Consider the following 13,543-nt stretch of genomic DNA (forward strand, 5'->3'; position numbering starts at 1 on the left):
AAGGGGACACTCCATTGAAGCATTTCCCATTGATGTTTAGGTTTTTAGGGGTTCTTCTGGTAAGGACATGACTACCCTTATCCAATACCTGTTAGTGCATCTCCAGTAACCTCATCCCAGTAGGACATTAATCATCCTTCCTTCCTCTCATTGTTAGCTGTACAGAGAAATATTAAAACGTCAAATAAGAGTTGGGGATGTGTGCGACAAGTCTCGGTCTTAAGAATTTTGCAAAGATAAACTTCACTGGGCTATAGGAAAAGAAAAGTGGTAACCAGTACTAAAAGGTAAACTATTTCAGATTCAAGACTGTCACTCCACAGATGATTCTGTTCTTGTGTTCTTTCTCTCACGTTATAAGCACAGAGTTGAAAGGAATAAATTAGAGAGGCAATGCAACGTGTACAGAAACCTACAAGGTCTTATTCTGACTGTCCAGCATCCATGAATAGAACAAGAAGTGGTGCAAATAATGGTTGCATTAGCTGCTTACAACACATCGTATTTTGATTATTTACAGAATATGAATATAGAAGGATCACTGTCTTACTCTTGCATTAAGACTGCATTTCATGGCATTTTAGTGAGGACTGCAGACAGTTTTATAGGTACAATGAAGTCATTAGTATTCACTACTAATAATATTTTTTTCTTCTTTGCAGTTAAACCTTTGTATTATGGAGCTTTCGGATCATATGCACCATCTTACGATTCTACTTTTGCTAATTTGACAAAAGAAGAGACAGAACTTATTTACCAAACGTATGGAGATGAAACTGCAGTGCAGTATGCAGAGAGGTATGTTCGATGCCTAATTTTCACACTCTTCAAAAAAGTAATACCCCAGTAACTTTAAGGACACTGCAGTCAGTTTCATGTATTAATACAGGATACTAATTATTGTTTAAATACTAAAAGAGATATTGTGTAAGTACTTGTTCATTTGGAAAATTGTTGGTTGTGGTTACCAGATTTCTTAGAACTACCCGTCACGGGACTGACAAGAAAACGAATGATGTCCATTACTCATCTGGTAGTAGTGCTGTCATAAGTTGGCTAAACTCAGGGAGTGGTGATCACAATAGATAGCAGGGAGATCGCTGAGAAGGCATCGTATGTGGTTTAGCGAGGCCTGTCCAGGAGGCAGCCAGACAATCAGGAGTGATCATGGTTACCTGCTGTTTGAGTAGTGAATGCTCATGGTAAAATATGGCTGTCAGACATCTTTATAAATAAATAAATAATAATAATAACAATAATAATATTAGATAAATAAATAATAATAATATTAGAGGATAGTGCAAACTGTGCACTGTTTTCAGGAGAATGACAATATGTTAAGTTTGCCATAGTTTTAAATGCAAGCATATACCTGTATATTTAACAGCACAATGCATAAAGTGCAGAGTAGCTCTTTGCAAATTGACAAAAGATAATATTATGGCTGGATTAAGAACTTCAAAGTGAAGGTCAAACACACCAGTATCGATTTCTAACACTTCTAGCTACAGTTGGACCTTATAGATTCCAGTGTGACAATCATTTGTGTGGTAAGTTTCGTGGTAAAATACACCTTGTAGACTCATATAAAAATTTTCTTTAATGTAAATTTCCATAACTTCACAGGTTTCCATCTACGATTTTTTTTTATGTTTGAACATACATATTTGTGGAGCAACTTTTCTCTACAGTAATGAGAATTAAATTTACCTGCAGAAGCTCGCTGACAGACTTCAAAATCTGTGAATAAAATAGTTACAAAATACAATTTAATGTCAATTTATACTTTATCCGAAAACGACATTCATTATAAGGTTGCACCAGTCATAACAAATATATTTTGTACCTAGTTGCCCCTTCTTCTTTGTCTCGGCAATTAAAACAAGTATGTTTCATTTCATTGTCATTCTTCATCTGTGCAACAGTTTTAGAAAATAAATTTCCATGAAAGGCATTAACCAGCCACAGTGAAGCGATACATCACCATAGAACTATTCACAGCTGTGGAATAGTCTCATTGAAAACAGTTTCTTGTGCTGAGCTGCTGTATTCTGATTCCTCTTCCATTTCTCGCCGTGAGCTGGCCATGGTACAATTGCCAGAGATAACTCTTACTTTCTCTGTCTATCACAGTCAATGTGTAATACTTTTTCAAAATAGTCCTCCAGTATTCTACAGCACATATATATAGCTGAATGAGATTGTTAGTGTAGATGTATCAGTATATTTTGTGTTGGGTTAAAATGATATTTAGTGTTAATGCTGTGTGGTTCATTCACTTTTGAGGTGCAGTCAAGTTACGACACCTCCGATATTATTACATTTATTTACTTATTTATTTGTTTGCTTATTCCTGCCCCCGTCCTCAGAACTGGAAACAAATAGAAATATGCAGTTTGTTTTAAAATATGCATACACTTTTTGTGAATTACCTGAATGTGTGGTGTCTGTTCTTTCTGACATGTCTGAAAGAATAGACAAATTGAAGATGGAGGGGGGGGGGGGGGGGGGGGAGAGAAAGAAAAGGAAAGGGAAGGAATAGTATCAAGTGCATCAGGACTTTATGCTGAATCAGTGAAAATGTATGCCAGATTGTACTTCAAATCTGGTATCTCCTGCTTACGAGGCAGTTGTATTAACCACTGCACCATCCAGACACAGTTTTTATCTCAAATGCACGACTATTTTGGAACACTCCCCAAACGAATCACCTTCCCACCTAGGGCCACCTATGCAGACCTGTCCAAAAGAATAGACACTCTGCAGTCGTATAATTGATTTTCCTTGTGGAACAATAAATCCACAACCTTCAGTCTGGGTGCCCAGTTCGTTTGACCTTCGGTGGGGATGTAAAATTATGGAGCATGGAGGTCATGAATGGAGGCTATGGATTGTTGCACTAGGTGGGAGTGTGAGTCAGCTGGGGAGTGTGCCGAGATGGCCCATGCATTGGTTATAAACAGTATGTCCAGATGATGTATTGGTTAATGTAACTGCTTTGTAAGTAGGAGGTCCCAGGTTCAAATCTCGATCTTGCAAGCATTTTCACTCGTCGCTGCTGATTCCTCACAAAGTCCTGATGCAGCTGATACCGTTAGTGCTTCCCTCCCCCTCCCCCTCCCCTAAACATTTAGTTACATAACTTGTTGTGAATGTGTGAAAGAAATGGCAGCGCTGTACAGCACACAAACCCTAGTAGCTGTGGCAAGAGTGAGGACTGTTTTTGATACTTAAAACGGCGATATTTTCATTATAAAAACATTGTGTAGTCATTTGTTTCCTCTATTTACATGGTGTGAAAATCATCATCACTTGAGTGAGGTGTGTGGTGGGGATGTCTTGAATGTGTGTAATGTGCATTCATGGGTGCAACTGTTCAAAGAAGGCAACAAACCAAGACAATCTCACCCTCGAGCCAGCCCACAACACTTGTTACACAACCTTGGTTGGCTGCCAGGTCACTTGTAACTCTGCAACTTTATCAATCCATCATCTCAGTCGCTTATTGTCTTCCACTTTTGTTTCGGTTTCATTCAGTACAGAAAATATTTCATAACATATGTGAATACATTGCTCACATTCTGCTTGTGTTTTGCTTGCAGCTGCAGTATTTGGTGGAGTAGCTGATTCCATATTTGTTTTTGATCCACACAAAATGGAAACTTGTTTCATTATGTAGTGTTCTGCGAACATATGTTCCTGCCTAGGAATCCTTGTGTGAACTTGGCATGTAAATGTATTGTTCGTACTGTATTGTCATTGCATCTGTTTTACGTTATTTCTCGCATTTAATGGAGAATTCCATGTCAGCAACATTTGACGGAACTGGTATTCAGCTTTACTTCATCTTGTCACAGAATGAGTATGTATTTCTGGTTTGAAAGGTGTTGCTTCTTCCCACTGTTAAGCTTTGTAGTATTAGCGACAAAGTATATAGTTATTGTGCAAGGTACTATTATGCAGCAAAAATGTTCTACGTCAACGGGTATCTTTGTAAGTGGGATTGTGTGGTATAGTTTGAACCTACTTCCACCGTACTGAATGCTACTGGATTTAGTGAACTGTCATTACACAGCATTAACTAGTAGATCCAGTGATGAAAGTGAGAGGATGTGTGGTGTTTGCTTTTAAATTTTTCTCGTTATGAAAGGATGATTGTAGAACATTGATTTCTGCTAATTTGTGTTGTTTCAGTACTTGTGAATATGTGTTAACACATTTACGTAACTACTGTTGCATCTTTAGCATTTGCAAGGAAGAATGCCTAGTCTTTAAGAATACAAAGCATACTCAGTGACAAGAAGTAGCACCATTCAAAGCAGAAATATGTAATCATTCTGTAACAAGATCTAATAGAACTGAATGCAAATTCTGTCAGAAATTGCTCTCATGGATTTCTCCATTAAATGCAAGAAAGTAAGAAAAACAGTTGTAAACTAAAAGGAAATAGAAAAGGAACAGTATACTTGCAAGGGAGTTCTAAAATGTAATGCCTCCAATTTTTTATGTCAAAATTCTTAAAGCTTTTTAAATAAAACAAACATTATTAACATTCTACATCTTTATTCTTCATGTTTACACATTAATTTCTCAACTTAGTCACCCTGCTGACAAACACATTCCTCCCAACAAGAAATAGGGTTGTTGATACCGTCAGTGTTAAATGTTTGACTTATTTGATGGAGCCTCAACCTCACCACTGCTTACATGACTTCATCACTATCAGGGTGAGATTCTCAAAGTTGTGCTTTAAGTTTTGGAAACAAACGAAAATTGGACGGGGCCAAGTAGGAACTGTATGTTGTCTTGCATTGTCATGCTGAAGGGAAATGCGCTCCATGTCTGGATGAACTCTTCAGATTTATACTTCTAATTTTCTGAGAGTTTTTTCACATGCCAACATAGTTAAAAAGTAATTAGATAGATAAAATCTACTCACCGAGAAGCGGCAGGAGAATGAAAAATGGTTTCAGGCATGCAAGCTTTTGAAGCCAGTGGCTGTTTCTTCTGGCAGAAGGGTAAGGAAGAGGGGTGGAGGAGTTAGGAAAAGGGGCAGAGTTCGGAAAGATCACCGAGAACCACAGATTGGGGCAGACTTACTGGACTGGATTGAAGGAAAAACTGATTGTTGAGACTACATCGGACAAGATTTGAAAACCTGAGAGCTTAAGGTGGATGACAGAGTAATACGTAAGAAAGAAATTACTGCTATAAAATCATAAACGAGTTAATGCGAGTGAAAACTAAGAGAATTGTGTGTAATAGAGGTGGGGGGGGGGGGGGGAGGGGGGGGGCGGTGAAATGAAAGGTGTTGAAACTAAAACAGAGTGAAAAAAGGAGTAGTTACTGAGAAGAAATGCTGAGATGGAAGAAATTGATGTAAATCTAAGCCAGGTAGGTGGCAAGAACCAAGAACACCTAATAGCGCTTGTTCCCACCTGAAAAGTTCTGGGAGACTAGTGTCTGGCGTAAGAATCCATATGGTGTGTGTGGTGAAACAGGCACCGAGGTCACAACTGTCATGTTGTAGAACATGCTCTATAACAGGATATTGTGTGTTGCTGATATACACCTTCTGCCTATGCCCACTTGTCCTGACAACTTGGTAGTAGTCATGCTGATGTAAAAGGCTGAACAGTGTTTTCAGAATAGCTAGTGTATAAAGTGTTGTTTCTCAGGTGGCTCTCTGTGTGGTAGTATATGTTTTGCCAGATACAGGGCTGGTATAGGTGATTGTAGGAGGGTGCATAGGGCAAGTTTTGCAGCAGGGATTATCACTGGGGTAGGTGTCGTAGGTTAGGGAGACGGCGGCAGTGGGAGCATAAGGTCTAACAATTACATTGCAGAGATTGGCAGAAAAATAAATAGTTATTTGAGATGTGGTGGGCAAAATCTGAGACAGAATGGATCTCATCTCAGGGCATCTCAGGGCATGGATTTAGGAAGTCGTGGCCTTGTCAAAGTAACTGATTAATACATTGAAGACAAGGATAATACTGAGTGATAAGACTTGTGCTCCAAAGTTATATTATTATTATTATTATTATTTTTTTTTTTTTTTTTTTTTTTTTTTTTTTTTTTTTTTTTTTTTTTTTTTTTTTTTGAGGGATCAACCATACCAGGATTGGATGTGGTGGCCTGGAAATCTGCTTTTGAACTAGGCTGGTGGGTAATTGAGTGCTACCCACTCTGTCCGCCAAATCACTTCTGTATATAAAGAACAACAGCGGCCCTATCACACTTCCCTCGTAAACTCCTGATAATACCCTTGCCTCTGATGAACACTCGCCGTACAGGACAGCATTCTGGGTTCTATTATTTAAGAAGACTTTAAGCCACTCATGTATCGGAACTTATTCTATATGCTCTTCAGTGGGACACCGTATCAAATCTTTCTGGAAATCTAGAAATATGGAGTCCACCTATTGCCCTTCATCCATATTTCTCAGTATAACGTGAGGAAAGGACAAGCTGAGTTTTGCACGAGTGATGCTTTCTAAAACCATGTTGATTCGTGGACATAAGCTTCTCAGTCTCAAGAAAGTTTATTATATTCGAACTGAGAATATGTTCACGGATTCTGCAGCAAACAGAAATTAGGGATATTGGTCTGTAATTTTGTGGGTCTGTTCTTTTACCCTTCTTATATGGTGGCATCACCTATGCTTTTTTTTCTAGTTGCTTGGGCGAGAGATTCACAATAAAAGCAAGCTAATTAACGAGCCAATGCTGTAGAGTACTCTTTGTAAATTCGAATTGGGATTCCCTCCGGACCTGGAGTTTTATTTGCTTTCAAATATTTCAGTGGTTTCTCTACACTGGGTATGCTAATTACTATGTTGTCCTTATGGGAGTCTGTCTGATGGTCAGATGATGGTATGTTTGTATGATTCTCCTGTGTGAACGATTTCTTGAACATGAAATTTAAAACTTCAGCTTTCGTTTTGCTATGTTCAACTGCCTCACCAGGCTGGTCAACAAGGGACTGGACGGAAGCCTTAGGCCCACTTGTCGATTTTAATCCGACCAGAATTTTCTTGGGTTCTCTGCCAGATCTTTTGCTAAAGTGTGTCAGTGGTAGTTGTTGGATGCTTTGTGCACAGCTGTTTTCACATACCACAAATCTCTACTAACCTTCGCTTTTCGTTATTTATGCTTTCTGTTTGAACCAAGAGTGCAACAGCCTCTACTTCCTCAGCATCTACCGAATTTTATTATTGAACCATAGTAGGTCTTTTCCATTGTTTACCCACTTACTAGACACATAACTCTCCAGACCACAATTTACAACTTAAACTTTGCCAATAATTCCTCTACATCCATCTTAACAGTAACTAAATGATGCCACTGTCTAAGTGAGATGTTAATAACTGCTCTATCTTGCAGAGACAGTCTCCTAGTCTTTATGACTGACTTATTAACTTTTGTTGTCGTAGATGCTTTAATGACTTCATGCTCGCTAATCCCCGTTTCTTTGCTGACATTATCGATAAGGTCCAGTGTATTTGTAGCTCAAGTTCTAAGATATTTCCATAGTGTGTGAGCTGCTGAACTAGCCATTCAAGACAATTTTCAGAAAATGTATACAAAAGTATTTTGCATGACTGTTATCTGTACCGCAGCAATGAATCCATAGACATCCCAATGAGCACTCGGCAGGTTAAAGTCGCCGCCAACATGACTGCGTATATAAGCGCTATTGACTGTAGACTTTCTTTGGATTACTCTAGAACTGTCACAGCACAATCGGGTGGCTGGTAAATGCATTCAGCAATTAACTTGGTTTCATCTACACTTGTTATATGCGACCAAATGACCTCACTGTCACGCACAACTACGACCTCAATAGAGATCATATTTTTGTCAACCACTATGAACACTCCCTGTCCTATGGTCTCTAATCTGTCTTTCTGATATACTTCCCATTACTTGTTAAATATGTCTGCACTTTCCACGTTCTCTTTCCAGCTATCAGTCCCAAGAATAATATGAGCAAGAGAACTTTCCTGGAGGACAGTAAATTCAGGAACTTCATTATGAATACTTCGAAAGTTTATTGATAAAATTGTGACAGTAGAAGTTCTGTATTCTGAACTCTGTTTGACTTCCCTTGCTGCATATTGACTGGCGAGTGTTCACTAGAGCACCTCAAATTATTGCCTAGCCTTAAAAAACTCGCATGTGCACTCCACTCTGCTACCCTAGTAGCTGCTTCCTTTATGTAGTGCACCCCTGACCTATCAAGGGAGTCCTACAAATCTGCAACCAAGACCATCAGAGTCGAAGAAGCCTTTGGTTGACACCCTCCACTCGGATCCAAACCAAAGGACCCTGATCAACTCTGGGAATGATGAAAATTGCGAGTTCTGCTTGCACCCAGCATGCTAGACCGGCAGTCTTTACCGCCAGGGCCTGTATGAACTGAGGATCACCTCAGAAACCACGTGACAGGCATGTTTGATGCCGACATGAGCAACAAGCTGCAGACGACTGCACCCTGCATGCTTGATAGCCCCAGGCAAGACCGCTTGCACATCTCGGATGAGGCCGTTCGGCAGATGTACCAAGTGCATATTGGCTTTCTTTCCTGCCCTGAATGCTATCTGCTTAAGGGGTTCCACAATGTGCCTGACATTGGAGCTCCCGATAACTAGTAAACCCCTCGTGCCATGTGCCTGCTCAGAGCATGCTGAAAACCATCTGTCCACTTACAGGGTGTGTGGGCGAGGCCAGCGTCCACGATGGCCCTCCGCCTTGTGCGACGTGAACGCATTACCACCCACGGCTCACCCTGCTGTGAGGGCTGATCCACAACATTGGGTGCACTAGGATGTGCCTTGGAGGCAGAGCACTTGGCAAAAACAAACGATACACGTGAGGTGTCCCCTGTGATGCATGAGATTCTCCACCATGCTACATCCCAAGGCAGCAGCCTGATGATGACTGACCTTAGCCAAAAGTACATTCAACTGTTCACAAACTGCGATCAGCTCCTCCTGTGTCCACACACAGTGTGCACACATCCTAGCCATCCTATGAAGACCAACTGAAGAAGTGAACTATAAAAGCAGATAATCCTAGATATGTAACTTGCTACCCTCCTGATGTGTCACCAATGGATGTGGATGCACAGGGTGTATACGACCCGGGAGATCCGGGAAAAACCCGGGAATTTTTTCATCTGGGATAAAACCGGGAAAAACTCGGGAATTTTTCTTTTTTAGTTTTTAGTTAAATTTTTGTAACTTTGACTGATAAGAACCAATACTCTAACAAAGAATATCACTGTATCTCGCTACTGCAGAATAATACCGCATCAACAAAACACGAACAAGAGAAAAAAAAAACTAAAATAAAAATTAAGTTGCAAACGAAATGCACCATATACAAGAACATAACACAGTGCTCATACAAGCGTCTGCCAACAGCAAAATGTGTCAAAGGCTTTAGGAAGACTATGCAATGTTTCATAACAACAAATTGCCTCCGATGAGTGTGACGTCACAACTGTTTACATTAAATTCATGGTAGCGGTTGCGAATGAGCTTATGAGCATGTGCAGATGACTCGCATATGAGTAGTACCTTCTCCCGCATCTGGCTACAGAAGTGTGGCAGTTAGCTGTAGAAGCAATAGCAGCAAACAGCCAGATGCTATCCGGAAAAATTTTAGTGGTGCGCCTAAGCTGGCAGATTCACGTATGCACAGCAGGCCCGGAACCAGGGGGCAGGGGCAAACCGGGATATCTGCTCCGGGTGGCAGTTTCAGGAGGGGGGTGTGCCAAATTCCTATTATTGAAAAAAAAGACCTTGTTTCACAAAGCACCAAGCATCCAGCACACATTGGTGTATCGATTACTCATATGATTTTGAACACATCCCTGTTGGCTTTTGAACATTTTTAATGAAATTCTAAGTTGATTTCTCTATGAACCGTAAGTTGATTTTTAAATGCGTGCGTAGTGTACGTGATGTCTCTGCCAGGGGAATCCCCGTCGCATCTAGTAATAAACTTTCCTTCAAACAAAAGGGGACGGGTCAATACGAGCTGAACAAATAAAGCCGAAAGGGTGAATGACAATCGCTGTTTATGTGGTTGACCGGGTTTGCAAGTGATAAGCGCTGTTATAATTGCTAGCGAATTCCATAGATTCAGACTACCGGAGTGGAAATAAACAACTAACAGGAATAACAGGCAACAAAGATTACGTATTGTCTCTCCGGGTATCCAAGAAAATGAAATTTTGACGGAAAATTTTTGGCCAGACCGCTACACTACTAAGGGACAGTTATACAATCCCCGGCTAGCAGCTGTTAAAGTTATATTCTGGGAGTAGCGCGGAAAACGCGTTGTACGTACACGTAATAACGCCTAACCGGAGAATAAATGCGGGATAACTAAACTGTCGATTGTGGCAGGGTTAGTGAGTTAACCGGAGAATAAATGTTGACACTGGCAGCAATAGTTACAGAATTAGTGATGACAAGATTATTTGTTAGAACGAGGAAGGAGAAGAAATGCGGAGTCACACAAATTACGGAAGAATATGACGATTCCAAAGTTATATAAAAATTTCGTGCTACTACTTTTCGATCTCATGCTTCAGAAGCTAGAGAGTATTAATGAAATGTGAAACATTTCCTAACATAAAACTTTTTGCTTGTAGTGGGCCTAATAGGCATCTGTATTGGTACTTTGTGAATTATATTCTGTCATGTTATAAAAATGACCATTTGTGCCAAAATAGTCTCGTTTATTTGGTGTATGTAACAATTGCTGTAATATTAGGCAGGCCTATTTCATTTTATCTAGCAGACAGTGACAAAATACACGTAATCAGATCGAGAAACCACACCAGTCTTGGGTGCTATTTGTATTAACAGCTTTTCTAGTATTAGACAACGACATTTCGTTTTTTCATATAGCAAAACGTTGACGAACTTTGATGAGGTAATAGATTCTTTCCCAGAAAGGAAAGTACGCCATATAAAGCTGTGGCAAGATTAGAGAGGAAAAAAAAGCTAGGACTTAAGGACTGAAGAAATGTGTACTGTCTTGCTTACCTCTTAACTTTACTCGTTTTATGTATCATATATTTAATTTTATGCCACACAAAACAGCAAGTTATTAGCTAATAGACAGTGAAGACTGCAGATTTTCTGAAGAGTTCTTGTTCTGCCGGTTACAGATAATCCCATCCAGAATGAAATGTGAGATTTTTTTAAGAGAGGCAGGATGTCAGACCGACCGACTGGGAGCAGGAGAGGCACCACAGGACATTTTAATTTCCACTGTCCTGAATATTGTTTGATAGCACGCATTACAAAATATTACACATTTGAATTCCACAGAGCGTAATACAGAGACGTGCGATGGAAGAATGCTGTGTGAAGAGGCTTGGCACTGCACTTCGACAAACTTTAAGACCAAATAACATGTCTTACGTTCCCTCGAACATATATGTTTTATGTATGAGACTTCAGAAAGATGTGCGCTACAAAATAAAGATATTTTTTAATAGTCGATTTTTTTTTAATTTTTGGCGTCCTACCTCGAACGCTCGAGGGAGGGGGAGTGCAACTATCTAATATTGTCCCTGTTCGGAAATATCGTAGATCAGGACCTGAAGCACAGAGCTGTCTGAGTTGTAATGGGGAGGTGGTAGCCTCCACGTGACCCTTGTTTACGTTAAGTGATTTTGTTGTTTCCTCTTCGTTTATTGCTCTCATGTCAGATGAAAACAAAACAGATTTCTGTGGCCGGGAGCTATCAAGTGAATTAAAATACTTTCACATAATTACGGAAGGCTAAAATATATTATTAGTTTCAGATTTTATTTTGTTTCCACCTTTCTGACAGTCAAGCGTTAATCGCCTTGCAGAACAATGAAGTTATTTTTGTCAGTTTGTGAAAGAAATTTGACTTTTATTAATATTTTCAGCTGAGGCCAATTTATTTGAAACGAAGTGTTTAGGTTCCACACTATTGGCTAGTTTCAACTGTTCACTGCATTTCAAGTTCACGTTTTCATCTTCTAGCACGTATGGTATTATGCCATAATCAAGAACCAAACATGAGATAATACGGTACTGGTACTCCAAGAAAATTTACATCTGAATCTGGACAAACGAATGTGCACTTTAAACTGAATTATGCATTTTAGTATGGTTCATAAAATTCCCATGCTCCTGGAGTATCCTCTAATGTCTTGTTTCTTTTATGACATACTGTAAGATCTTTTAATGTTTTACACGTACGAATGTACGGGCTTCCTGTGTCATCGTAGCTGCGCAAGTGCGGCGATGCTTCTCATCTGGTGCAAGTATTGAAACGAATCCATTTCTACCAGGTTGCGGGAAAATATTCAAAATGGTCGTTTGAAAAGCGTTATTTTCAAGTAAAGTAAATTTCCTTTTACACAAGATGAATTCTGTGCGTGACTGTCCAATGAATTTCGTAAATCGCAGAGCATTTGACTCTCATTCAAAAATCAAATCTTTGACGACGACCATTTAGAATATTTTCGAGCCCAGAAGATCAAGACATTTATGTTGTTTTTAAAAATTTTAATGGCAGATTTGTGTGATGTATCTTAAATGTAACATGTGCAAAAAAGGTCAACATTGTGTGTGAAAGCTTATCTTCTCTTGCAGCTTGTTAATCTTAGATACCAACGTTATATGTGAACGATTTTCTTTTATTGTAGCAACACTATGTATAGTAATTTAAAGCATTATCTTTTCCTATTTGTGTGTTCGCGCTACTTAAGTGTTGTTGCTGTTGGCTGACTGCATCACGTGTCCTATGCTCTGAATATTCGCCGTCATCGGTTGGCGAGATCACTTGACATGAGCTACGACTGGCTTACAAAAGCGAATCGCAATCTTGATTTCAATCCTTCGGAAAGTAACATGCAGTGTTTGGTGGAATTAGAATTTATACTTTTGTTATACGAAAATATGCAGTATACATGTTGCTGCACATCAGACATCATTCCAAAACGTGTTTTATCCCCTGAGTTTCGTTTTCCCGAGGAACTGTTACTTAACACGGAAAAAGTGTATTTTCATCCAGGAGAAAGTGTATTTTCAACCGGGAAATCCGGGAATTTTTTTTCCTCGTCCACGTATGCACCCTGATGCATTAATAAGCTACATAGCTGGCTTTTCAGTGAGCAACTATTGCACTACAGACTGAATGAATTTACACTTACAAAAATGCAAGATTAAACCTCGTAAACAGAGAAACACACACGAAATTTAATAAAAATACTACATGGAAACACAGAAAAACATAAACACTTAACTTACCGATCTGTAAACATATATCAGCCGAGAGTGGGAGCCTGAATATAATTCAGAGCCCTCTTGTGACAAAGGGTTTTAACTTCTGTCAGCAAAGCAGGAAAGTCGACTGATTAATGTGCATGGTATACCTAAACTGATAATCAGAACAGAATAAAAAAAATCGGAGGCATCACTTTCCAGCATACCCTCATACAACAAAATCATTTGAGCTGTTCACACACAGATTTGTAAGCAGG

At 39.5% G+C, this 13,543-nt stretch overlaps 1 protein-coding gene across 3 annotated transcripts in view; it reads left to right on the forward strand.

Moving 5' to 3' along the window:
* The window catches only part of LOC126484598 (bromodomain-containing protein 7), a 137,407-nt gene that overhangs the window by 107,139 nt on the left and 16,725 nt on the right, over positions 1-13,543 (forward strand). For all 3 annotated transcript variants that reach the window (XM_050108163.1, XM_050108161.1, XM_050108162.1), the window contains one exon: positions 663-798. In XM_050108163.1, the coding sequence (XP_049964120.1) occupies positions 663-798 (136 nt within the window). The remainder of the gene's footprint in view (positions 1-662; positions 799-13,543) is intronic.

The sequence above is a fragment of the Schistocerca serialis genome, chromosome 6, assembly GCF_023864345.2.
Source record: "Schistocerca serialis cubense isolate TAMUIC-IGC-003099 chromosome 6, iqSchSeri2.2, whole genome shotgun sequence".
NCBI lineage: Eukaryota > Metazoa > Arthropoda > Insecta > Orthoptera > Acrididae > Schistocerca > Schistocerca serialis.